The 24721-nt window shown below is 39.4% G+C and overlaps 1 protein-coding gene and 1 long non-coding RNA gene across 8 annotated transcripts in view; one reads left to right on the top strand and one right to left on the bottom strand.

Annotated features, from left to right (window-relative positions):
* LOC134810865 (uncharacterized) overlaps positions 1-13995 on the bottom strand; it is a 50205-nt gene extending 36210 nt beyond the window's left edge. The window contains exons 1-2 of one of the 2 annotated variants that reach the window (XR_010159550.1): positions 13017-13990; positions 27-150 (exon numbers count right to left, since the gene is read on the bottom strand). This is a non-coding gene — a long non-coding RNA (uncharacterized LOC134810865). Of the gene's footprint in view, positions 1-26; positions 151-1470; positions 1778-13016 lie in introns of those variants that run through there. The other variant, XR_010159549.1, reaches the window with a different exon arrangement.
* A 23-nt stretch (positions 13996-14018) lies between these two features.
* The window catches only part of PCMTD1 (protein-L-isoaspartate (D-aspartate) O-methyltransferase domain containing 1), an 81381-nt gene continuing 70678 nt past the window's right edge, over positions 14019-24721 (top strand). For 3 of the 6 annotated variants that reach the window (XR_010159548.1, XR_010159547.1, XM_063817093.1), the window contains exon 1: positions 14162-14290. Coding sequence is in view for 1 of the 6 variants with exons in the window: in XM_009455361.5 (XP_009453636.1) it covers positions 14109-14290 (182 nt within the window). In the remaining 5 variants the exon portion in view is untranslated. Of the gene's footprint in view, positions 14291-24721 lie in introns of all 6 variants that reach the window. The other 3 variants (XM_009455359.5, XM_009455361.5, XM_063817096.1) reach the window with 3 other exon arrangements.

The raw sequence follows: 24721 nt of genomic DNA, 5'->3' as shown, positions 1-24721 counted from the left end.
AATTAGCTAGGTGTGGGGGCTTGTACCTGTAGTTCCAGTTACTCAGGGAGGCAGAGGTAGAGGATGACTTGAGTCCAGGAGTTTGAAGGTGCAGTGAGCTATGATCGTGCCACTGCACTCCAGTCTGGGTGACAGAGCAAGATCTCATCTCTACAAAAAAAAAAAAAAAAAAAAAAAAAAAATTAACCTACATAGTAAGATGGCAGAGAGCTATGGCTGCAGAACAGAACATAATCATGATCAACTCTGATATACAAAAGCAAAATCACAGCTTATAAAAGTTGGGAGATGGAAAGACAGAATAGAGGTGGAAGGAGGATCAAAGGAATACATTTCCATTTTTCTTTTTGAGATGGAGTCTTGCTCTGTCTCCCAAGTTGGAGTGCAGTGGAGCAATCTTGGCTCACTTTAACCTCCACCTCCCAGGTTCAAGTGGTTCTCGTGCCTCAGCCTCCTGAGTAGCTGAGACTACAGGAAAACGCCACCATGCTCAGCTAATTTTTGTATTTTTAGTAGAGGCGGTGTTTCACCATATTGGTCAGGCTAGTCTTGAACTGCTGACCTCATAATCAGCCCACCGCGGCCTCCCAAAGTGCTGGGATTACAGACATGAGCCACCATGCCTGGTCCATTTCTTCAATTGCAGAGTAGGGACAGTCTATCTTTGTAAATGGAACATGATACGATTTTGAGTTACAATGGTAAATGCCAAAGTTACCAAGGTAAAAAAGAAAAAACAAAAAAACAAAAAAACAAATGCTGATAAAACTGTATGGGGGCATTAAATCTAAATTCTCATAATATCCTAAAGTTGATAAAAATTAATGAACCAAGTTGGTAAATTAAGCAATAATGGCATAATCACCTTATTTAAAGAAGTAATAGAGATATAGAAGTATAGGACTAAAAGCAGAAATAATTAAACTTGTTGATTCTGGGGAGTGAATGTAAGGGTGGGGTGGATTCAAACAAGGGGCTATTGTATTTCATTTTAAGTCCCATTCTATATGCTTGAGATACTACAATGAAAAAAAAAGATGAATGTTTCCAATTCCTTTGTACAGCTCTATATCAATTTTTGACTGCTGAATATTTAAGCTTTGGAAGTAGGGTAAGCAGACTCCAGTTACCCATCTCTCATAATAAGGAATGTCTGCATGTTGTTGATCCTTTCTGACAGGGGTGAGCCATTGCCTCCTCTGTTTCCCCCAAATGAATACTCAGTGATCTCTGACGTAGGCTTAAGTATTTCAAAAATTAAATTAAGTGTATCTAAGCACTGGAGGATCAGGACCTACGATTTTATTTAGCTTTTGTTTTCTTGTTGCATGTAAGGGGCACAAAACTGTACCATGTCAGACAAAAGGATGGTCTTTTATTCTCTGGTTGTAAAACATCTCCAAAATCCTCTAATATTACTCTTGCAATCTAGACCTTTTTTTTCATGAACAGGCACCACACACTCCACCATTTCATATCCCAGTTTTATTTATTTGGGAACATTTACTCTTGTGGATAACAGAATACCAGTCACAAGATCCTTCTTCTGTATTACAAATTCTGCCACTTTGTTTCAGAACTGGGTATCAGGATTCCTCCTCTGCCCAGGTTTCTGCTGTCCCCCAAAAAGAAAGACATGTAGCTGGGCATGGTGGTGCACATCTGTGGTCCCAGCTACTCAGGAGGCTGAGGCAGGATTGCTTGAGCCCAGGTGTTCAAGGTTGCAGTGGGCTGTGAATGCTCTACTTCACTCCAGCCTGAGTAACACAGCAAGACCCTGTCTCAAAAAAGAAAAAAAAAAAAAGAAAGAAAAGAAAAAGAAAGACTTACAATCTTTCTTTGGATAGAGGAAAAAGATGGTGGGCTCTTCAACCCCAGGTTGAGTACTCCATAAATATAATACTGTCTGTGGCAAGATTTCTTCAGAATTTTCTTGTCACTATGAATATTAATCTCCTTCTAAGTCCAGCTAGTCTGGTTTTACATGATTAACATGACTCTGTCCATATTAATTATAATTAATCCTGGCTTAAAAGAGGCACTCACCTCTTTAAGTCTGGTTTTCATTACAAAAAGCATTTGCTGGGTAGTATGAGATAAATGATGCCACCATTCTAAAACAACATCTTTGGCTCCCCATACTTTTCTTAATAGTGAGGTAGAAAATATTGAAATCCTTTGATACACCAATAAGATTTTGTTGTTATTTTACTTTACCATACATAGATGGAAAGATTTTATACATGTATTTTCAGGCACTCTCAAGTGCATTTGAAGTTAAGGCCTTTGTCTTATATATGTCCTCGACTTCTTCCTAGCACCAAATACTACCCCAACACTCAATAACTATTTGGTGTAAGAGTTAGCTAGATTATTTTTTCTTTTGCTGCATCATAGCAGATGGCCAGTGACATCTAGTTGGGCAAGAGTTTTCACATCTAGTGGGAAATACTTTTCACTGAGGAGTTTTCATATCATAGCTATGTTACAATTTCAAGCATGCTGAATTTCATACCAGAGTAAAAAAGCTTCATATTTTTTACATACTAATATCTTACGCAAGTCTTTCATAAGCCAATAAATGGTTAATTTTTACAAAAGATGCTAATAGACCATTAATGCAAATATATGTATTAGCTTATGGTTTTTATTCCTAGCTATTGTTTTTAATTTTTTTTAATAAAAAAAAATTTTTTTTTGGAGACAGGGTCTCACTCTGTTGCCCAGGCTGAAATGCAGTCATGTGAACATAGCTCACTGTGGCCTTGAACCTCTGGGCTCAAGCAATCATCCTGCCTCCACCTCCTGAGTAGCTGAGACTATATGCGTGTGCCACCACATCCAGCTAATTTTAAATTTTTAATAGAGATAGGGTCTTGCTATGTTACCTAGGCTAGTCTCAAACTCCTGGCCTCAAGTGATCCTCCTGCCTCAGCCTCCCAATGTGCTGGGATTACAGGTGTGAGCCACCATGCCTGGCCCTGGCTACTGTTTAAGTTCAGGATTATCAAAGAAAAAATGTGCCAGACAAGTTAAATGGGCAAGGTAGACTTTATTCAAGACAACTGTAATAAGGGAGAGAGACTGAACTCAACTCTAGATACCTAGGGATTTATAGCCAGTGGGCAAGGTGAGGTGTTAGTGGATGAAAAATTACTAAGGGGAACTTGATTTATTGTTATGGTGTGAACGTCTGTGTCCTCCCTCCCCACCCAAATTCATTTGTTGAAGCTCTAATTCCCACTGTGGCTATATATGGAGTAAAGAAATAATTAAAATTAAAATTAAAGTTAAAATGAGGTAATAAGAATATGGTCCTGGTTCACTAGGATTAGTGTCCTTATGAGAAGAGACATACTCTCTCTCCCTGCTGGTGCACAGAAAAGAGGCCATGTGAGAACACAGTGAGGAGGCAACCAACTGAACTCAAAAAGAGAGCTCTCACCAGAAACCATCCATGCTGGCAAACTGTCCTTGGCCTCCAGAACTGTGTAAAGATGTCTGTTGTTTAAGCCACCCAGTCTATGGTATTTTGCCATAAGGCAGCCTGAGCAGACTAATACAAGTACCAAGGGTGTGGGGATTCTTGCAAAACCAGGCCCAGCAGGTCAAACATGAAGCCTAGCCAAGAAGAGGGCTGAGAGTAGTGGGACAAAAGTTTGGTCAGGCAGGGTGCAGTGGCTGACGCCTATAAACCCAATTCTTTGGGAGACTGAGGCAGGAGGATCACTTAAAGCCAGCAGTTTGAGACCAGCCTGGGCAACAAAGTGAGACCCCCTATCTGTATATCAAAAAAAAAAATTAGCCAGGTTCAGTGGAGTATGCCCGTAGTCATAGCTACTCAGGAGACTGAGGTGGGAGGACCTCTTGAATCCAGAAGTATGAGGCTGCAGTGAGCTGACTGTACCACCACACTCCAGCCTAGGTGACAAAGTGAGACCTTGTCCCAAAACACACACACACACACACACACACACACACACACACACAAATAAAGTTTGGTCAGTCTTTTCTCTTGTTCAAGGAAAGAACAGACATTTTTCTTTCCTCTAAATAGTAAGTCCATTTCTAAGTTGGCTTCCTTTTGTTAATTAAGGAAAAGCTAAACTATTCTCTTGAGACTTGCAGTAAAGACTTTTTGTTAGATGGCAAGAGCATTTAATGAAGGGTATTCCTATGAAAATAAAAGAAAAACAAAAATTAATTGTTGGAGTAGACTATGAACCCAGCTGGTGATTCTATACTTCAGGCGTGAAGCACCTGTAGAAGATGGAATAAGGATGGCAGTGGCAATCCAACTGCCACTGCAAACCAACTTCTGGTTTGCAGTTTGAACATTTTGGTGATGATGCAGACCTCAGGGAGGTTTTCATGAGATTGTCATGATCATGGTTATTTCCTACAGCAGAGTGTGGCAGAGGCGGGAGTTCCAGTGAACTTCCTGAGTGGCCTCCACAGCAGTAGCTCTGGGCATGAAGGATGCCCTAACATGATCTTTTGTGATGATGAGCACTTGGAAATTTATCCTGCAGGATTTCTGCAGATCTAGGAGAAAAGGCTGGCTACAAGACAACCTAGAGTCCCAATAAGAATCTGGATAGGCAGGTTTTAGTTAAGTCAGGAAGGTAGAAGTAAATCAGAAACATTTGGAGAGTTGTAGCCAGATATTAAAGGAAACTAGAAGAACTGAAAATTTGATAAAGACTGACACTATGTGTGAAAGAGCAGAGTCCAGTACCATTTACAAGTAGGCAACAAAACTATGTAGGGTTACAAAGAGGTGAAAAATAGCTCAAAGTCAATGTACAGGACTAGAATCTGGTAACCCACAAGGGGGTGTTAATAGTTTTCTACTGAAACAAAGAACTTGTCTCTACAGTCAGAAACAGTTAATTTTCCCAAGATATATAATAGACTATTAATGCATGTACATGAATTAACTCACAGTTTTTGGCCGGGGGCAGTGGCTCACACCTGTAATCCCAGCACTCTGGGAGGCCAAGGCGAGTGGATCACCTGAGGTCAGGAGTTTGAGACCAGCCTGGCCAACATGGCGAAACCACGTCTCTACTAAACATACAAAAATTAGCTGGGCGTGGTGGTGGGGTTCTGAAATTCCAGCTACTCAGAAGGCTGAGGTAGGAGAATTGCTTGAACCCAGGAGGCAGAGGTTGCAGTGAGCCAAGATTGCGCCACTGCACTCCAGCTTGAGACTCTGTCCCAAAAATAAATAAATAAATAAATAAATAAATAAATAACCTTACAGTTTTTTATTCCTGAGTATTATTTAAGTTAGGGGACTATAAAATGCACATATTTGTGAAGTATGCGTTTCTGTTTTACAACTTTTATTTTTTATTATTCCTGTTATCTAAAAGGATCTTGAATCATGTTTTGGATTTTGTTTTCTTCTTTGCTACTGCTCCTCTTGCTTACTGACAAAACTTTAAAAACTCTTATCTTGACCATAAGAACTGTTTTAAGTTAGTATCCTCAAAGACTTATCATTACCAAGATTGTGACTAAGGTAGTGGCAAAGGAACTTATCTGCCCATATAAGAATACATTTTTCATTATTAAAATAAATAATCTCATTGGTATGTGGCTTCTTGTTTGAATATGTAACACTGGGACTTTTCATACTCATATTCTGTTCTTCTTGGAAAATGGGAAAAGTACCTGTCCCCCTGCAGGTAGTCTGAGCCGTATGAACGTGGACAGAAGTGATGTGTGCCATTTTCAGGCAGGATCACTTATTTGCTAGCATAAGACACTGCAAGAACTCTCTTTCCATCATAACAATAGAAAGCACATGTCAATATGATGGTGTTAGGAGTACTGAGCCAACTCATGGAGGACAGCTACCTTGGAATACTGTCTGATATATAAACTTTTGCCATGATAGGCTACTGCAATTTTGTGTCATTTGTTAGAGCAGCATAATCTAGCCTATCCAGACTGATACAGTTAAATGAGTTCTGTATTAGCAGTGTCCAGGTTTGGATGATAAATTATATATATCTCTCCATATAATTTATATAGATATACATATATATTATATATATAATATCTCTATATAAGATATACTGATATAATATAAATAATTTTAATATATAAATTATATATAGAGCTATATAACTAATTTTTTAATGACAAAAATTATAACTACATAATTTATAGATATAAATATATTATAGATATATAAATTATATCTGTATGTATGATATATATTATATATATACATTACAATTTTTATATATAAATTATATGCAGAGAGAGAGATATATATAATTTATCATCCAAACCTGGACACTTCTGAGAGTGACATGGAAAACCATTAGTCATTCCATCAGGATAACAGTCATAAACTGGGACTGACTTGAGCAAACCAGGCTGTGTGGTCGTCTGAAGTACGTGGCAAGCAAAAGTAGAGGTGTTGAGAACCCCTGACCACCAGACAGCTTTCCAAGAATATTTTCTCATGACATGTTGGAATGTCATTAAACAACCACAAGAGATTAAGTTTTAGATCATAAGGTAATATAGCCTAGTCAAAGAGGATAGCTCAGTTTAGAAAATCTGGTAAGCCAAGTATATTCTAATTATTTACATTTTTTAAAATAATAAATTATTTTTGACTTTGAGCTCATATTTTTTGAAACAAATGAGAAATTTTTCTTGGAGTTATACTCTCAGGTCTCCTATCTACAGGATGATTAAAATATTCTGGAATCTCACATATAGTCAAATCATTGAGGAGGCTCTGTGGGTCATAAGCCATTGGTTGTGAGAGGCTTGTTGTCCTAGCTGGGATGGACCCTTCAGTTCTGGAAGTTCTGCAGATTCGATTCTATATGTGGGGCATGAGGAAATGAGGCAAAGGTGGAAACCCCAAGTGGAAAACTCCTGCCTATGTGTAGCATGCATCCATTTCCCCTGAGGTTTTGCCACCTGCTATGATGCTGTTTGGTAAACAGATTTTGGCTTGTTTTACTGCTCAATGAATCCATATTCCTCTTTTCCATTTATAGTGTGGGGAGGAAATTAGGGTCATTGCTGTACAAGAAAAGTCTGCTTTTTGCCCTGCCAAAAACTTCATTACGTCACCAAGGCAAGGAATCGCACAATTGGCTATCTGCTAAAATACATTAGGGGAAAAGAAAAAGGTGTAAAATAAAAATACAGTTGCCCCTCAGTATCCACAGGGGGTTGGTTCCAGGACTTCCCACCCTTGCATACCAAAATCTGGATGCTCAAATCCCTGATATAAAATACGGTAGTATTTGCATATAACCTACACACATCATCCCATATATGATAAATAATGTCTAGATTACTAATAATATCTAATACAATGTAAATGTTATATGAAGTCTTCCTTTCCTGTTTACCTTGTCTGGTGCTTTTGTTTTCTTTTTCTTTTTTTGTGGGGGGGATGGAGTGTCACTCTGTCGTCCAGGCTGGAGTGCAGTGGTGCAATCTTGGCTCACTGCAAGCTCCGCCTCCCAGGTTCATGCCATTCTCCTGCCTCAGTCTCCCGAGTAGCTGGGACTACAGGTGCCCGCCACCATGCCCAGCTAATTTTTTGTATTTTTAGTAGAGACCGGGTTTCACCGTGTTAGCCAGGATGGTCTCGATCTCCTGACCTCGTGATCCGCCTGCCTCCGCCTACCAAAGTGCTGGGATTACAGGTGTGAGCCACCGTGCCCAGTCGTCTGGTGCTTTTTTTCTTTGATATTCCTGAACTTAAACAGTAGCTAGGGCCAGGCACGGTGGCTGACACTAGTAATCCTAGCACTTTGGGAGGCTGAGGCAGGAGGATCACTTGAGGCCAGGAGTTTGAGACCAGCCTGGGCAACATTATGAGACTTCCATCTCTACTAAGAATTTAAAAATTAGCTCCATGATGTGGCACATGCATGTAGTTCCAGCTGCTTAGGAGGCAGAGGCAGGAGGATTGCTTAAACCCAGGAGTTCAAGACTGCAGTGAGCTATGATCACATCGCTGCATTCCAGCCTGGGCAACAGAGTGAGACTCTGTCTCCAAAAAATACAACAACAAAAAACTGTAGCTAGGAACAAAAACCATAAGCTAATTCATGCACTGGCATTAATGGTCTATTAACATATATTTTGTGAAAATTAACCATTTCTTGGTTTATTAAAGTCTTGCCTAAGATATAAGTATATAAAAAATATGACTGAAGCTTTTGTCTCTGGTAGGAAATTCAGCATGTATTGTTTAGGGAATAATGACCAAACAAAAGTCTACACATTTAGTACAGATGCAACCATCCATTTTTGGGGGGAATATTTTCCATCTGTGGTTGGTTGACTCTATGGTGTGGAACCCATGGATATGGAAGGCCAACTATATAAACTAATATGTCAGAGATGTATCTCATTTTTCAACCTTTTAATTAGAAACCAAGGGAAGCTAAGAACACAGAAAGTCCTCCTGCCTAAAACAATCTAGCTATAGCTTACTCCTGAGGCCTCAAATTCCTTATAAGTAATAGAACATCATTATTTAATTCCTTTGTAAAAATTGTAGATTGAGTTTTTAAGAACTGTTTAAATAAAAATATTCCTGGAGGGAAATAAAGCTGATTTCATATATTAAGTATCTTGTCATTAACTTTTTTTTTTTTATCACATGGTCTTTCTAACATGGTTCTAGCTGAGTCCTGTGTCCAGCAGGACACATTGCAGATTAGGAGAAGAAAGGTGGGGTCAAAGGACAGCACTGATGGAGAAGGCATGGATGACACCATAGAGGGGGCACCCGCACAGCTGCAGGCAGCCTGAGGGCACTGCTTACTGAGGTTACGGAAAAGAAAGGAGGGAGGATAGCTGCAATACATGCTGCTCATGTTACACACTGGTTTACAGCTAGTCCTGGCAGCAGGGGCAGTGGAAACAGTGTGATCCAACCACCTGTGTTTTTTAGACTACATTTATCACTTAGCCATGACCTTCAAGTTGGGTAACACTGAACACTTTTCCAGGGACTTTGGTGTGGATCACTCTCTGTAAATATCTCCTTGAAGGAACATAGAATTGAAATAACATTTTGAGGTATTTTTGCTGAAAAAAGAGTTCATTATCGAGGCTAGCTTTTGTTTTAGGATTTCTCATTTCAAAGTCTCTGTTCTGCCCTAATAATGAATTTGTTGTCACAGCTCCTATTTTTACTATTATTTTTAGCAAACTATTCTATTTAGTGGAATTAAAAAAAAAAAAAGATCAGTTGGTTCTAGTCAACTCTTCATAATTGCTCTGTTCATCAACCTAGAGCCAAGAAGAATCCATACATATGAATTATCATTTCAGTGCCTGGACTTACTACTGTGGTTCAGTATCTGACCAAGAAAGATAGGTTTACTGACCAAAGCCTTTTTCATCTTCATTTCAGAATTCAAATGTCATACTTAAAAACACACATACATACATATAATGTGCACACACACACACATAAACACAGTAACTTCATTTACACTATGAATCACTAAAGCAGACTCTGAAATGGTTTCACCTAACTACAGTAATAGTTATATACAGCATAATTTTTAGTTCTAATACAAGGTACTTGCGTCAGCTACATTTACATAAAAGTGAACACTTAAGTTTTGGCTCCTTGCTGGCTGTTGCATCCAATCTAATGACCACCAAAATCTGGCTGCAGTCTATCTTTCTAGGCTTAGCTCCCATTATCCTTTTTGCATTCTATGTTCTAGCTAAATCAGATTAATCTCTGCTCTTTGAAAACAAATGATCTATGTAAGAGTTATTCTTTTATATTCCATGTTCCTAAAATAGCTATTCTCTTTATCTCCATAATTCAAAAATTCTATTCAAATTTCAAAGCTTGACTCAAATTTGACTTCTGCCATGGAACACTACTATGGAGCAAGAGTATTTTATTTGTACCCTTACTATTATGTCAAGGGTCACTTTCCTCCTTCTATTATTTGAATGTAAGTTTATTAAGACAGAAGCTATATCATATATTATTGCAATATCCTCAGCATCTATCATAGTGTCAGAAAATGTTTATTGAACTTTAATAGATTCTTTAAAAAATATTAAATTTTACATATACATTAAAAAGATGTTTATCCACAGTTTTGATGCACTTAAGTTTATAAGCAGAAGTTTTCCTTTTTCTCCACTCCATGATTCTGTTTTTTAAGAAGCAGAATTTTTAATAAAGGAAAGATATCTATATAGATTAAGCACCATATAAGAGTAATTTTAACTTGAGTTAAAGTCACTTTTTGTTTACTGTAGACAATAAATTATAAATGCTTATTTTTCTAAAAGAAATTCATTTTTTTGATAACTTATATTTCCTTTTATTGGAAGATTATCCTAGCATTAAAATCTATGTAATTGAGGGATTATATGTGCAATTTAAAATAAAATTATGCTTTCCCAAAGTCATTTAATCCTATTAATTGTCAAGTGAATATTTCAGAAATTACTGACCTTTTTAATACTGAAAATGAAATCTGCCTGTGCAGACTACATCCAATTAGAAACTAACTCCTGGGCTCAAGTAATCCTCCCATCTCAGCTTCTGGAATAGCTGGGACTACAGGCATGCATCACCACACTCAGGTAATTTTTAAATTTTTTGTAGAGATGAGGTCTCACTATGTTGCTCAGGCTCATCTTGAAATCTTGCAACTTCTGAGCTCAAATGATTCTCCCACCTCTGCTTCCTATAGGGCTGGGACTATAGTCGTGAGCCACTGTGCCTGGCCAATGACAATTCTCTTTAAGAGAGAAAATACTTCTGTTTTTGCTTTTTTTTTTTTTTTTTGCAGGGGGAGGGGGATGGTGAGGTAGGGGAGGTGATGAATTTAACTGTACTGAAAATGGTACAAGGAAATCAAACTGCAGAAAAAAACAGTTCCATATTTAGTTACATTTTAGTTTTGGGTTTTCCCCAGACATTGCAGGCCAAATTAGAGTTAAGATGAGGAAATCCTTTCAGTCCTCACAGACCAGACTTGGCTTTATAAAACATAATCAAGTCCCACTATACAACCTAGGTGTTAGGAAGCAACTAGAGTTTTCAAGGTAGATCTGGGCAACACGCAGACACCTCCATTTCTGAGGCTGAAGGAAACATGCACCAGTGCTAACTGCCACGCATATGAAAAATGTGAACTCCTAGCATGGTGACAGTAGCTGTATGCTGAATACCATTTAATTTAATAAGCATTTGTTTGTTGAATACCTTATGCATTCAAGTAACAGAGCACTTCTGATACAACAATGCTTCAGCCTACACAGTATTCTGAAAGGAGTCCCAAATAGCTCAATTTTACTTTGGGTATTTTCTGCTTAATAATAAAAGTGAAGCAACCTCGTACGAAGAATTAAGTTATTACAGTGTTATTGCTGTTGCCAGGACCAAACTTACTGTAACAATGTATCAAGAACTCTAGGAATAAACTGTGTGTGGGTTATCTAAATTTATCAAAGTCTAAATAAATCTCTAAATGATTCTAGATGATAATTTAAAATTTAAATTACTCATTCAACAAATGCTGAGTATCGGTGTTGTAGCAGCCACTGTATCAGGCCCTGCAGAGAAATAGTGAGCATACTGGGTATGTGCCCAACTTTCATGATTACAAATTAGTAGGAAGTCACACACAAGAAGTGAACTATAGCCAGACGTGGTGGCTCATGCCTGTAATCCCAACACTTTGGGAGGCCGAGGCGGGTGGATCACTTGAGATCGGAGTTTGAGGCCAGCCTGGCCAACCGGGGAAACCCCATCTCTACTAAAAATACAAAAATTAGCAGGGGGTGGTGGTGCGCTCCTGTGATCCTAGCTACTTGGGAGGCTGAGGCAGAACTGCTTGAAGCCGGGAGGTGGAGGTTGCAGTGAGCAGAGATCACGCCACTGCACTCCAGCCTGGGCAAAAGAGCAAAAGACTCTGTCGCCCCCACCCAAAGATGAATTATATGTGTAAGGTATGGAGGCATAATCAGAAATTACGTGAAGGTAGAGATGGGGTGTGCCTACCACAGGAAAATTACAGGTGATAGAGTGCTTTACTTGCTGTTCAACTACTCACCCACAAGACTAGCATTTGGTGTTGTTTCTTAAGAAGGTATTTACTAGCAGTCTTATTTAAAAAATGACCTGTGTTTAACTTTCCAGCCGCAGAAGAGAAAAAAGGTCTAGAACCCTGAAAAATTCCCATAGCAGAAGGAAGAAAGTAAAGGAAAATATGCTTTTAAAAAATGGAGAGAAAACAGGGGAAACGGCTATAAGAGTTGTTTAATGATTTTAGCTATTTTCCTTAGATTACCATTTGTACTTTTTTTGTTTGTTTATGGTAAGATAGTTTTCATGTGCCAAAATTTCTGCTTGGACTAACAGAAAATTCATCCTGTAAGATTGTTATATGATCCCACAACGGTTAGGAGTGCCCTGGGTCCAGGCAGAAATCCAAAGATGGAGGTAACACATGTGACCCGCAGCTCTACTCCAGAATGCAGATGAATAGAGATTTTGAACAGTCCGGAGCTCAATGTCCACTGAATATGCACTCATACTTTAAACCTAAATAAAGTGAAGCCTTTGAGTTAAATGGCAGAGCGCCTCAGCAGCAATTTTGCTCGTTTTCAAGTTCTTATTTCGTGATTTGAAGCTTTTGACCTTGCTAGCATGTTCTTTCTGAACGCTTTTGCAGATGGTTGGTTATGGTGGGGAGTAGTAACCCTAGCATAAAGACGTTCTAATTCTAACTTACCTTAGGTAACCTATAAGGGTAGCTTACGCTCACTCTCACACTTGAAAATCAAAACCGAACAGAATTCACACGACGGAAGCAAATCATGCTACAACCTACTACTAGAGACTGGAGGGAAACGCACAAAGATTAATGAACAACAAAGAACACTTCAAAAAGTACAGTATTTGGAAAAGACATGCCTTTATGTACACTAAAACTAATTAAAAAAAATTAAATGCAGTTTGCTAGGAGTCTTACAAGTATTAACAGCATGTTCACTGCTTAGGATCCTTAGTAGCAATATTTTCCCGGCTCGCCTGCCCCTATGTCTCATTTCCTCTTCTTTTTTTTTTTTGAGATGGAGTTTCGCTCTTGTCGCCCAGGCCAGGTGCCATCTCAGCACTGCAACCTCCGACTCCCGGGTTCAAGCGATTCTCCTACCTCAGCCTCCCGAGTTGCTGGGACTACAGGCGCACGGCACCACACCCGGCTAATTTTTGTATTTTTAGTAGAGACGGGGTTTCACCATGTAGGCCAGGCTGGTCTCTAAGTCCTGACCTCAGGTGATCCGCCTGTCTCGGCCTCCCAAAGTGCTGGGATGACAGGCGTGAGCCACTCCACCCGGCCCTCTTCTCGACTTTCTATCCCTCCTCCTCAACACCCTTTCCTTCTGGAAATGGGCTTTGGGGTGGTTAACCAAGCCCAGGGAAACTTGCGTGGCCCAGCATCTTCCGTCCGCTGCAGGAGGAGCACACGCCCCCGGCCCGGGTCAGCAAGACGCGAGAAAGCGGCCACGCCGGGCGTCCGGGAGCTGAGGCTGGAGGGCGCCTGGCAGGCAGGGCGGGGCCCAGGCGGCGGGAGTGCTTATGACCGGCGCTGGGGGGAACTTCTGGACGTCAAGGGGCCACTATAAAGCGGCACAGTCTTGAGCCTTCGCTCTTCACCAGTGAGCGCCCTTCGCAAAGCCTCTGTGGAGGTAACAATTGGGGGTTCGCCTCCAAATCCAGGAATGCACCTCAAAAATGCTCCTACACCGTAAGACCCTGTCCTTCAATGCAAAGGGGACTGTGCGGCGAGGCACCGACAAGCCGTAGCCCTGAGACCACTGAAAGCCTGCACCCCAGCGCCGGTGCGAGAACGTGGAGATGGGGGTGGGGAGGAGAGGTGGAGGCCATGCTCTCGCGTGATCTCCCCTACCGCCATCGTCTTCTAGCCTGTCAAGGCCTCGCGTTGTTTGGGTTTGGGGGCGGAGCGAGCCCTGAGGGGGGCGGGACCAGATGGGGGCGTCTCCCGGCCTTGTTGACTTTGGCGTCCGCTGGGAGCTGCCCCTGTGCCCGTGGCTCTCTGCGCATGCCCGGGCCCCGGCGGCTCCGGAGTCCGGGAGGCTCTGGCTGCTCCAGTCGCGGGTCCGGGCCCCGCCTCTCCACTCGGCGGTGGCGTCCGTGTCGTTATTGTGGTGGTAGCGGCGTCTGGCTGCTGCGGACCCCGCCGAGTCCTAGCGCCTGGCCTGCGCGCCGCTGCCCGCGCCACAGGTAACGCCGCCGCCAGTGGGGGCTCGGGGTCGTGGGGTGTGCGAGTCCCGCGTGCTGGGGCCGGGCGGGGACTGGGATGCGCTTGGAGGCCAGAGAGCCAGGGGGACGGCAGCCGAGAGTCGGGGGCAGGGGGACTTAAGGGCGGGCAGGTCGGGGGCCAGGAAACTGAGGCGCTGCGGGGCAGGTTGGGGGAAGGACGAGCCGGGGGCGGAGGACTTGGGAGGTCAGGGAGTCGAAAGGGGCCCAGCGAAGCCTGGAGGTCGGGAGCCGGGGTCCCTGGGGCCAGGGAGGTCGGGGGCCCGAGGGAGGCCGGGGCGCCGCGTCCTCGGCCCGTCCTCGGCTCTGACCTGGGCTTGGGGACCAGAGTCCCGAGGCGGGCGTCTTGAGATGCCCGCGGGCCCCTTAGGGCCGTTTTGGATCCGCCCAGTGCCTTCTGTTGTTTTGGTTTTGGAGGAAGAGAATCCAGTCTACGTAGACTCGGGGAAGCCTCGGGGGCTGGGAGGGGACTGAGAGATTATAGCAGGCGCCAAGGCCTCTTTTTGTGTTTTTGAGCGTCTACTACCGTTCAGGGGAAGTGCAGTGCCCGCGTTTTGCTTGGGGAATTTCGGACACCGGCATGGGGAGGACCCACGGGCAGAACCCGAGGGAGTAATTTTGCAAATCCAAGATTTTTTGGAACTTCTATAATTTTGTTTTCGCGTGTCCTCTTTTTAGAATCGAGAAACCAGAGATATATTTTTAACATTACAAATCAGAAGAATTTGCTACGGAGGAAAAAAGTATGCTTTTAGCAGTGTTATTCCCCTATTTATTTTTTTAATTACAAAAGTACTGCGTGCTCCTTGAGAAAAACATGAAGCAGCCAAACAATGAGGAAACCTGCCCTCTCTCGCACCCTTCCCCCCATATTTCTCCTTCTTACTACCCAGGGTAGCCAGTCTCCAAGTGTGGTGGGTAGTTATTCAGGATTTTTTTTTCTGTGCATTTAATGAGTGTGCTTTAGAAACAAGATTGGGATCATATATAGTACAGTATATCGTTTTATTAGCCAACAATGCATCATGAATATTCCTCCATTTTATTACACACCTCATTATTTTAAAAAATATTATTACTATGTGTTAGAGAATCCAATCTACGTAGGCTCGGGGAAGCCTTTTCTTCATTGTTAAACATGGTCGCCAAGTTTTCAAAAATCAGTAGCTTTGAAAAGGGCTACAAGCCAATATTTTGAAACAGTGTGGCAAAACTTTCAGAATGTCTGCGGCCAGACGACATTACTTTCGTATTAAGCAGATTAATATGTTTACGTATTGCTTAATGGTAGTTTACATGAGGCTAGATGACTCCATAAAACATAAAGTTGCTGAATTAGTTTACTTTTTGTTTTTTTTATTTCATTTTTTTCTAAGTAAATTTTAATTCCATACGGTCAGTTGAACACTTGTAATTTCTTTAACATGAAGTAGCTAATATGTGAAGGAAAGGTAAGGTAGGAAAGATAGAAAGCTAGTGGCCCTAGCCTGAGACAAGAAAAAAAAAGCAACAGGGATTAAATATTTTGGTAAGTAAGCTATAGGGAGTAAACTGGAAGTGGAAGGGTGATACTACACTGCCTACTATTAAGACAGAAAGCTAGGAAATTCCCATTGCATACTGTATTTCTGTGTGCAGAAGAGCTGGAGGCTTTGTTGATTTAATCACTAGCTTGTATTTATTAAAAATGTACTGTGTTCATCTTGGTGCTAGCTTCCAGGGAAAGAACAACTGAGGAAGTTAATCACGAACAACGTCTGGTTCTAAACATGCATAGCCTGAAATTTTAAGCCAAATTGTGTAGTATTTTATTATTTGGAAACTGTGCTTGAAAGGAATAAAAAAATCCATGACATTTTAATTATTTTTGGTAATATGCTCATATATTTCTCATAACAACATAAGTGACATTCTTCTCATTCTATAGAGTAATAAATAGAGGCTTTGAGTAAAAACTGCTCAAGATCCCATTGCTTTTTTTTTTTTTTTTTTTTTGTAATAGTGCGTGTTTATATTCAGGAGTGCTTAATCCAAGAACCTGTGTTTTCTGCTCTTGTTTTACCTCCTATGAACGAAAAATTGTTGCCCTTACGGTTTTTTCTGCTTTCTTTGAAATGTTCCTTACAGAATAACTACATGAATGTAATCACATGCATTTAAAATAGTCTAGAGAATATAGTGTGAAACTATAATGGTATTTTTTTAGATGAGGTTTCTGGTGGCATATTACTAAAATTTTAAACTCCTTGATCTTACGCTGTTAACCAAGAAGATGGGGGTTTGTGTTACTTTAGACACTTCTGGGTGCCATGGTAAATTGGGATATTATTGTAAATTGTAGCTCTCACAGCTGTGTATTGCTTACAAACTCGGAAGGATAGTCTCATATCAGTAAACATTTTTATGAACGTAGTTGAACTTTTTTGTAAACTAATGTGCTGGAAAGAATACCAAGAGGGCCCTAAAAAAGTCTAAAAGGATTAAAATTTACTTATGTAATTATTGGCATTTTAAAATATTTGGTAGTCACTTAAAATGCATAATGACAGACAATAGGGTGTCATAATATGGTTTATTAATCTTTTTTCATTTTCCACTAGATGTGGCAGCTACGTAGTTGGAAGAAATGTGGCGGCCAGGGGCAGTGGCTCACGCCTGTAATCCTAGCACTTTGGGAGGCTGAGGCAGGTGGATCACCTGAGGTCAGGAGTTCGAGTCCAGCCTGGCCAACATGGCAAAACCCCGTCTCTACTAAAAATACAAAAATTAGCCGAGCTTGGTGGTGGGCACCTGTAATCCCAACTACTCGGGAGGCTGAGGCAGGAGAGTCGCTTGAACCTGGGAGTCAGAGGTTGCAGTGAGCCCAGATCGCTCCACTTCACTCCAGCCTGGTCAAAAGAGTGAGACTCTGTCTCAAAAAAAAAAAAAAAAAAAAAAAAAAAAAAGAAATGGGACAAATACTAACATTAATAAAGTATGGTCAGTTGTAATCTGTATTTGAGAAGAAACCAAAAATACAGGAAAAGCTTTGACATTTTACTGGCAATTGTTAAGGATGATAATTGGATTCATACCTAAATGGCGTATCTGCCATTGATTATCTCTCGGTCAACTTAACATTGGATGTTGGATGTGAGTGGGTTTTATAATTAGGTGACACAGAAATATTTCAGCCCCCTAAAGACGTTTTTAGAATATGGTAAGATTTTTTCAGCTGTTGAAGTGGGGAAGGATTGTGAATCAAACACTATGTGTATGTATATTCTCAAAAATGAATGAGAGGTATTGCTGATGGGAAGACATAGCATATTTTCCAGTTTAACCTGAAAATCCTTTTTGGAACATTATGCACGGGTAGCCAGAAATAAATCAACTTTATGTCTTGATACAAGACATGCATCAGGTATGATTTCTAGAGCTTAAAATATTCTTGGAGTTTAAAAACTAATTTGCATAAAACACTCTTCTGTGTTTTCTACTGAGCACTCTTCAGTAACTTGCAGGCTCATAAAAACCTTTAATGATAATCGTGTTATCAATTGATGAAGTCAGTTCAGTTTATAATCTAAAGTTATAATGAGCATTGAAAGAGCTGTAGAATGTGAAATGCTGTGAAGGTCTGTCTTGGTGACTTTCACAAACTGGCATCTCCAACTCTCCCTTCTTGGGGCCTTTGTTTGTTTTTCTCTCTCACTTCCTGAAGTATAGATAGGTGTTGCCTGTAGGTGTTACCTTAGGTTTAGTTCTTTTCCTTTTTAGAGTTTGTTCTCTTCTTTGGCAATCCCACACAGATCCGTGGTTTCAACTGCTCATTCCCCTCACCCTCTTTGCTCAGGCTTCCACTTCTGTATCATCAGCCTTATTTTCATTCCCAAGCTTCAGATTTGCCAATGTTGTTCTACCTGATCAACTTAGTAGCTGTCATTTTGTAATCTTGAATCAGTAGATTCAGAATTAAACTTTTTTTGCAAGCCTGATTCTTCTTGCTTGTTTATATTAATGACCTTTGCATTTTCTTAGTCATCTAGACTCAAAATCAAAAGGTCATCCTTGGTTGTTCTCTCTCTCCTTTTCTTAGAATTTTTTTTTTTTTTTGTCATCTTACTGCATTGTGGTTCCTGATTTCTTCTATCTTTCTTCAGTTCTTCCAGCAGCCATATACACAGCAAGAGACATTAATCTCTAGGTTTGTCATTCATTGTGAATACTGCTTATTAATTGTCCTAAATGTAGTCCTGATCATGTTCCCTGCCTGATGACAAGCAAACAAAACAAACCCACTTGGGTGTTTATGTCAGTCAGTGTGCTGAATCCTTTGTTCTCATGTGGTCATTATAATTTATATTATCCCCATTCTACAGGTGAAGAAATTGGAACTTCATGATCTTGAAGGAGTTGTTAGTAGGTAGAAGAGCTCTGGGATTTGAATCCCAACCATGTCTTCTTCCAAGTCTGTGTTCTTGACCACTGTGCCTCTGCTGAGTGGCTCCTGATCCACTCTGGAAGAAAGCCCGAGTTCCTCAGTGTTGCCTTTCAAAACTGCATTATTTGACTTCAGTGCCCCTTTCAAAACTTATTTCTTGTTTTAGTTTAAAATATTAAGTTACATTCTTTCTGTCCCAGCAGCTGTTCCAAAAAGAATGTAAACTTCAGTTTTACTTTACTTTTTTGATTTCTTATGCATTTCCATTTCTTGGAATTTTTTTCTTTCTCCCATCTCTGCCTTTAGAAGTCCTCCGTGTAAAAGTCTAGTTTATACAGCATATACCGTATTTCCCTAGAGCCCCCACCTCCCAGTCTGTGTAGTATAGTAGTAAAATCTCCTTCACATTCATACAGCTGTTTAACCTGTGATGATACTTTGTACTCTAAATTTGTTTTGAGTACTCTAACAGTTGTAATTGGATTATATAAGATGCTTGAAGCACAAACAATGTCTTACTGTTCCTTGTGTCTTCCAGTGGGTGCTCAGGAAGTATGGGTAAATAAGTATGAAAATGATCACTGGTAAACTACCCCTTTCATTGGTATTTAAGCAGTATATTTGATTTTAGTTTCTCTCTCTCTGTCACACACACTAGCTTGTTTGAGTTTTTAATTGTGTGTGTCCACAACAGAACTAAATTTCTTGTTGTAGGCTATCATGAATTGTTTTCAGATTATAAGGTAATTATATTGTTTATTTAAGACAAATCAGTTTTGTCTTTCCATGTGCACATATCCTTTCTTGGTACTGTATATAAATTTTTTAAAAAAATGATTTAGCATTTGAATTATTTTCCATGCTGTTGAGTCAGACAAGTTTTCTGATGAGCTGCAATATTCTCATAAACTCTCTGATCTTACAGTTTCTTTAAGCTTGCATAGATGTGAAAGATGGAGTACAACTCTGTCTATACTTTAGTATTGTTTTCTTCCTTTTGGTGATATCAGGAAGCTCCAGCTGTACAATCAGCTGAAATGCCCTCACACAGATTATACATAATTCTTACATTGCTGAAGAGTTCATATGAAATTTCAGACTTTCTTAAAATAATCTATCGATGTTAATGGTTATCATGCAGAAGTTACAGTTTTTTCTTATATCTGCCATTGTGCCCTGTATTGTTTATAGTTTATCTAACTAATAAGTAATTAATTCTTGCTTTATAAAGTAAAAATATAATTCTGTTAAGAATTTTGAATGTAGGATATCTTGGTGATGGGAAGAGACGTTTTCTTTTTGGAATGTTAAAATGCATGCTTATAAAGGAATGAGACTGATTCTCAAACTAATCCATTTGTAGTCTACCTGCCCTTAGCTTTATAAAATATTAAAGTAATCATAAATACTTCTTTGAAGATACAAATTGTAAGTGAGCTTAAAATAATTCACTGACTTTAAAAATAGTTAATATATCACATGTTGCAAATTTTAAGTGATACAAAAAATATATAAACTGAAAATGTATCTTCCTTAGCCTCCCATTTTCCCCCCTGGGATGGGAAGTAGTCACTTATCTCTGGAATGATATAATGGAAACTATTTTTTTATTTGTATGTACAAGGAAATATGAATAAATTTTCTTTCCACTTACATAAAGATGAGGTACACTGCTGTTTTTTTCACTTGGATTTTCACATAACGATATATCTCTATGAGGAGATAAAGAACCACTTCATTCTTAAAAAACAATTTCAGCCTCAGAGTATATTATAGATAGCTACAGCTATAGATTGTATTTCAATTATAATTGATTTAACTATATTCCCTACTAATGAGCATTTAGTTTCTAACTATTACAACCGTTGTGACAACACTTTGAAGGAAGAAAAGTAAAAAGTAGGTGGTCTTTTCTTGTAGGGGAAAATAAAGTTTGAAAGCTGAAATGGGCTTTTTGGTTCCTTTTCTGACCTGATGATTAGTGTGTAAGTGAATGGAGAGAACTGTGGGGTTATGTGAAGACATTTGCTAGAAGCCATAGTTGACAATCGAGTTGGAAGAGTTGGGATGGTAGTGGTGATGGGTAGCAGCTGCCATGACCAATGGTCCATTCTGGGCAAGGGTCAGCCCTGCATGTGTTAGCAGTTCAGTGTTTAGAAATGATACGTGGTATCTGGAGTTTGGTGTCTGGATCTATGGCCTATGCTAGTATATTTAACATAGGAAACCTATTCAGGGGATGAATTTAGATCCCTTTGTGTCATCTAGAAGGAAATGTTGTGGCTTACAATATTGTATGTGGTTATTAATCTTTTTATTGAAAAATTATTGTATATTCAGAAATAAGATTTAAATTACTAAATTAAATGGAGTTAAACAAGCAGGCCCCCATCATCTGTGTCTGCTCCTCATGGTTTGCTGGGGTAATGGTTTTTTAACAGTTTGGTATGAATGCTTTCAGACTTACGTATAAACGGAAACAATATATTCGTGCATATTAAAAATGTCAGTCAGAATTCTGTTGAATAACAAGTACATGGAATGAATGGTAAAAGTCAGAATCTTTAACAAGAGAAGAAGGTGGTGGTGGGATACCAGGTAATTATATAGTGAATGTTCTTTGATTCCGTTAGATCCAAGGGGGCTGTAAATACACACTGTTAATTGTGTAAACTGTACTACCTATTTAGCCTCTGTAGCTAGTTTATCAGGTTATTTCTACAGATCATTTAAGGTTTCTGAAGCTATATATGTATATATACATGTATATGTATATATATGTTTTTTGTTTTTTTTTTTTAACTAGTGGCATATAATTTACTGAATAATGATATATTCTCTTTATTTTCCAGGCATTCTATGCTAAATTTGGGATTTGAGTGTTTTTTTGTTTTCTTTTTTTTGAGACAGGGCCTCCCTGTGTCACCCAGCCTGGAGTGCAGTAGTGCGATCTCGGCTCACTGCATCCTCCACCTCCTGACCTCGAGCAATCCAACCTCAACCTCCCCAGTAGCTGGGATTACAGGCATGTGCCACGATGCCCGGCTAATTGTTTTTTTCTTTCATTTTTTGTAGAGATAGGTGTCTCAGTATGTTGCCCAGGCTTGTCTCAAAGTCGTGGGCTCAAGCCATCCTCCTGCCTTGTCCTCCCAAAGTGGATTAGAGGAGAAAGCCACCTTGCCCGGCCTCATGTCATTTATTTTTAGGGTGGTATGTGTATGCTGCCTAGGTTCATATGGTTTAGATTTATTTTTAACAGTGGTTCATTTGCACTGACCCATTTCTGAGCTCCTGTGATTCTCTTTGGTCAATTATACTTCCCTAGATATTGTGAACATAATAAGTAAAAGCTCATTTATTTGATTTTGCTTTTTTCCCTGTATAACAGCAGTAGAAATTTATTGTGGAAAGACTAGAAAATATGGATAAAGAAAAGGAGAAACAGGTTAACGGGGATGTTATCACCTAAGGCTTGTATGGTTTTTAATTCTGAGGGACCTCTGTGTTAATGAAAACACCACTAGAAATGTCCAGCTTTGTAAGTCTTGCTGCCATGTAATCCTGTGGCAGATGTATTTGGTGATAGAAGTATGGAAAATGTGAGTGCTTGCATTTTCTCTGACCTGGATGCATCTGTGCTAGGAAGTGGTGTTTTAAGTAACCAAGGTTGTGTTAAGGCCTTGACTTAACGTTATTAGGGGATTTCTACATTTATACAGCCAAGCACATGGGTGTTTAGCTGTTGGTTATGGGAGCCACAGGTGTGCTGGTGGATGGATCAGTCGGTGCTTCTCTGTCACTGCTACTGCGTAAGTAGTGCAGAGGTTTTGTTCTGATTATGTATCATTATATCTTTGTAGTCCATATTTAAAATACTGGGCCTTGAGTAGAAGGAACTATTTAGAAATGTTATAGCTCAAAAAGCAAATGCAAAACAGTCTTTGTTTTAGAAGGATGGTTTGTCCCTGTTACTCCTGTAAGTCTTGGTATTCTAAATTTTCATGTTTTCATTGTAGTGTCTTGGCGGCTAGAGCGGATTTTAAATTTTCTGGTCAGTCTTCATACTCAACTGGATAAGAACAAATTTTGGAACATGCAAAGGCAGTCACTCTAATTTTAGTTTCAAGGAAAAGCCTAGCAGTGATATATACTGATTTACCAGGCATTGTAAATCCCATTGTGAAAGAATTATTTTAAATACATCTAAACCGTTTTTAATAGGCTTGACTTTTCCCTGTAAATAGAGTAATTTGAACCTTTATTCTTTTATGAACCAGAGAAATTAGAAATAGATGTAGGCATTTCTACAATGATCTATATAAATATCTGTGAATATAACCATTCATGCAGTTGATTTGGCTTTAAAGAAAAGGGAGGTAATCACCATGGACTTAAAGTAGTTTAATTACCTCATTATTTATGACAAAAAGGCTTTATATAAGCTTTTTTTGTTGTTGTTGTTAAGGACTTGTTCAGTTATCACTGTTTAGTAATCACTGGTTTTATTGTATCTAGGCAGCACAATAAAATTAATTCACTTCACACTAATATATATTTTTGTGTGTACACACACACACACGTATATACTTACATATGGCCATTTGTGGTGCACAGCTCAGGAGACACTATTAACATAGAATCTAATATAAATGGCATTCCCTTTACTGCTTCAGGAAAACTGACACTTTATGTGGGAATAGTGCTTCCTGGCATTGTGTAGTCAGCATGAGACCCTGTTAAATTTGATACTTTCCACATTTTCACATTTTCGTATAACTTTGCATCTTGTCAAAGAGGTAGGAAAGTATTGTTATTCCCATTTTATAGATGCATGAACTGAGACTCAGAATGACTTCAGTTTCCTCAATCTGCTTTATTTTCTATAAAATGATGATACCAGACTCAGCAGTCAACAATGTTGAGGGACACAGGGTTTGGTGTCAGATAGATCTAGAACTCAACCTCAGTTTTGCCTCCTACTAGCTGTAAAAGCTTAAGGAAGTTATTTAATCCCTTTCCTTCGTTTCCCATCCCTAAAAATAATGCTGTTACATGAAATTTTATGAAGACTTAAATGAGTTAATATACTTAAAACACCTCAAAGCTTTATGCTGTAAGTGCTCAATTAATGATAGTTGCATTAATAATCAGTAATAAAGGTTATATATTATTTTGTGAGTCGTATACTACTTTTCAGAGATTATGAGGTCAGTTAACACTTGACAGAAAGTGACGGACCTAACCTAGAAGCAATATCCATTTTAAGTAGAAGCCAAACTTGGACTGATAACCTCATGCTCTCTTACCAATATTGTAGGCAGTGAGTGAGGAGTTAACAATAACAACAAAAGGCCTAGGAAAAGCAAGGAGAATGTGTCCTATATAGTCAGGGACAGACTGTGGAGTCACACTAGACCCAACATAGTTGTGTGTAAAATAAAGCAGATTTGAATCATCTAGTCACACAAAAAAGAAACGAGAAGTTACTGCAGTGAGAGAGCAAAGCAGTTCCAGATGGTGGAATGCTTTTACTGTGTGTGTTGGTCTCTGAGGTGCTCGTGACATACCATTGTCATACTGTTCCTCATAATGACCCTGAGCCACTAAGAAATGGTTGAGTTATGCGGGATAATTTGCTAAGACTGTAGAACTAATACACCATATAAAGACTTCCATTACTTTGTTTTTAATCTTTGCAACTTAAAGGAGTATTTTTCAGTTACCAGTAACATTAATTTGTTTTACTCGGTGCTAGATAAAAATTACTAAATTTGAATATGCACATTATTTCATTTGATTCTTAAAACTAAGTAGGTCATAGAAAGGTTAATGGCCAATGGTAAAATAAAGGCTATGAGTTCAGACTTTCATGAATATATTTGATTCTGGGTCTCTTTCTCATTGTTAACCCAGAGCTTATTTATAAAGGTCAGGGCCTGCTTGTTTGTTTTCATACCCTTTAGTGCCTTCTA

Source organism: Pan troglodytes, chromosome 7, assembly GCF_028858775.2.
Source record: "Pan troglodytes isolate AG18354 chromosome 7, NHGRI_mPanTro3-v2.0_pri, whole genome shotgun sequence".
Taxonomy (NCBI): domain Eukaryota; kingdom Metazoa; phylum Chordata; class Mammalia; order Primates; family Hominidae; genus Pan; species Pan troglodytes.
The sequence above is the reverse complement of the archived record's forward strand: the minus strand, read 5'-3'. Positions and strand labels throughout refer to the sequence as shown.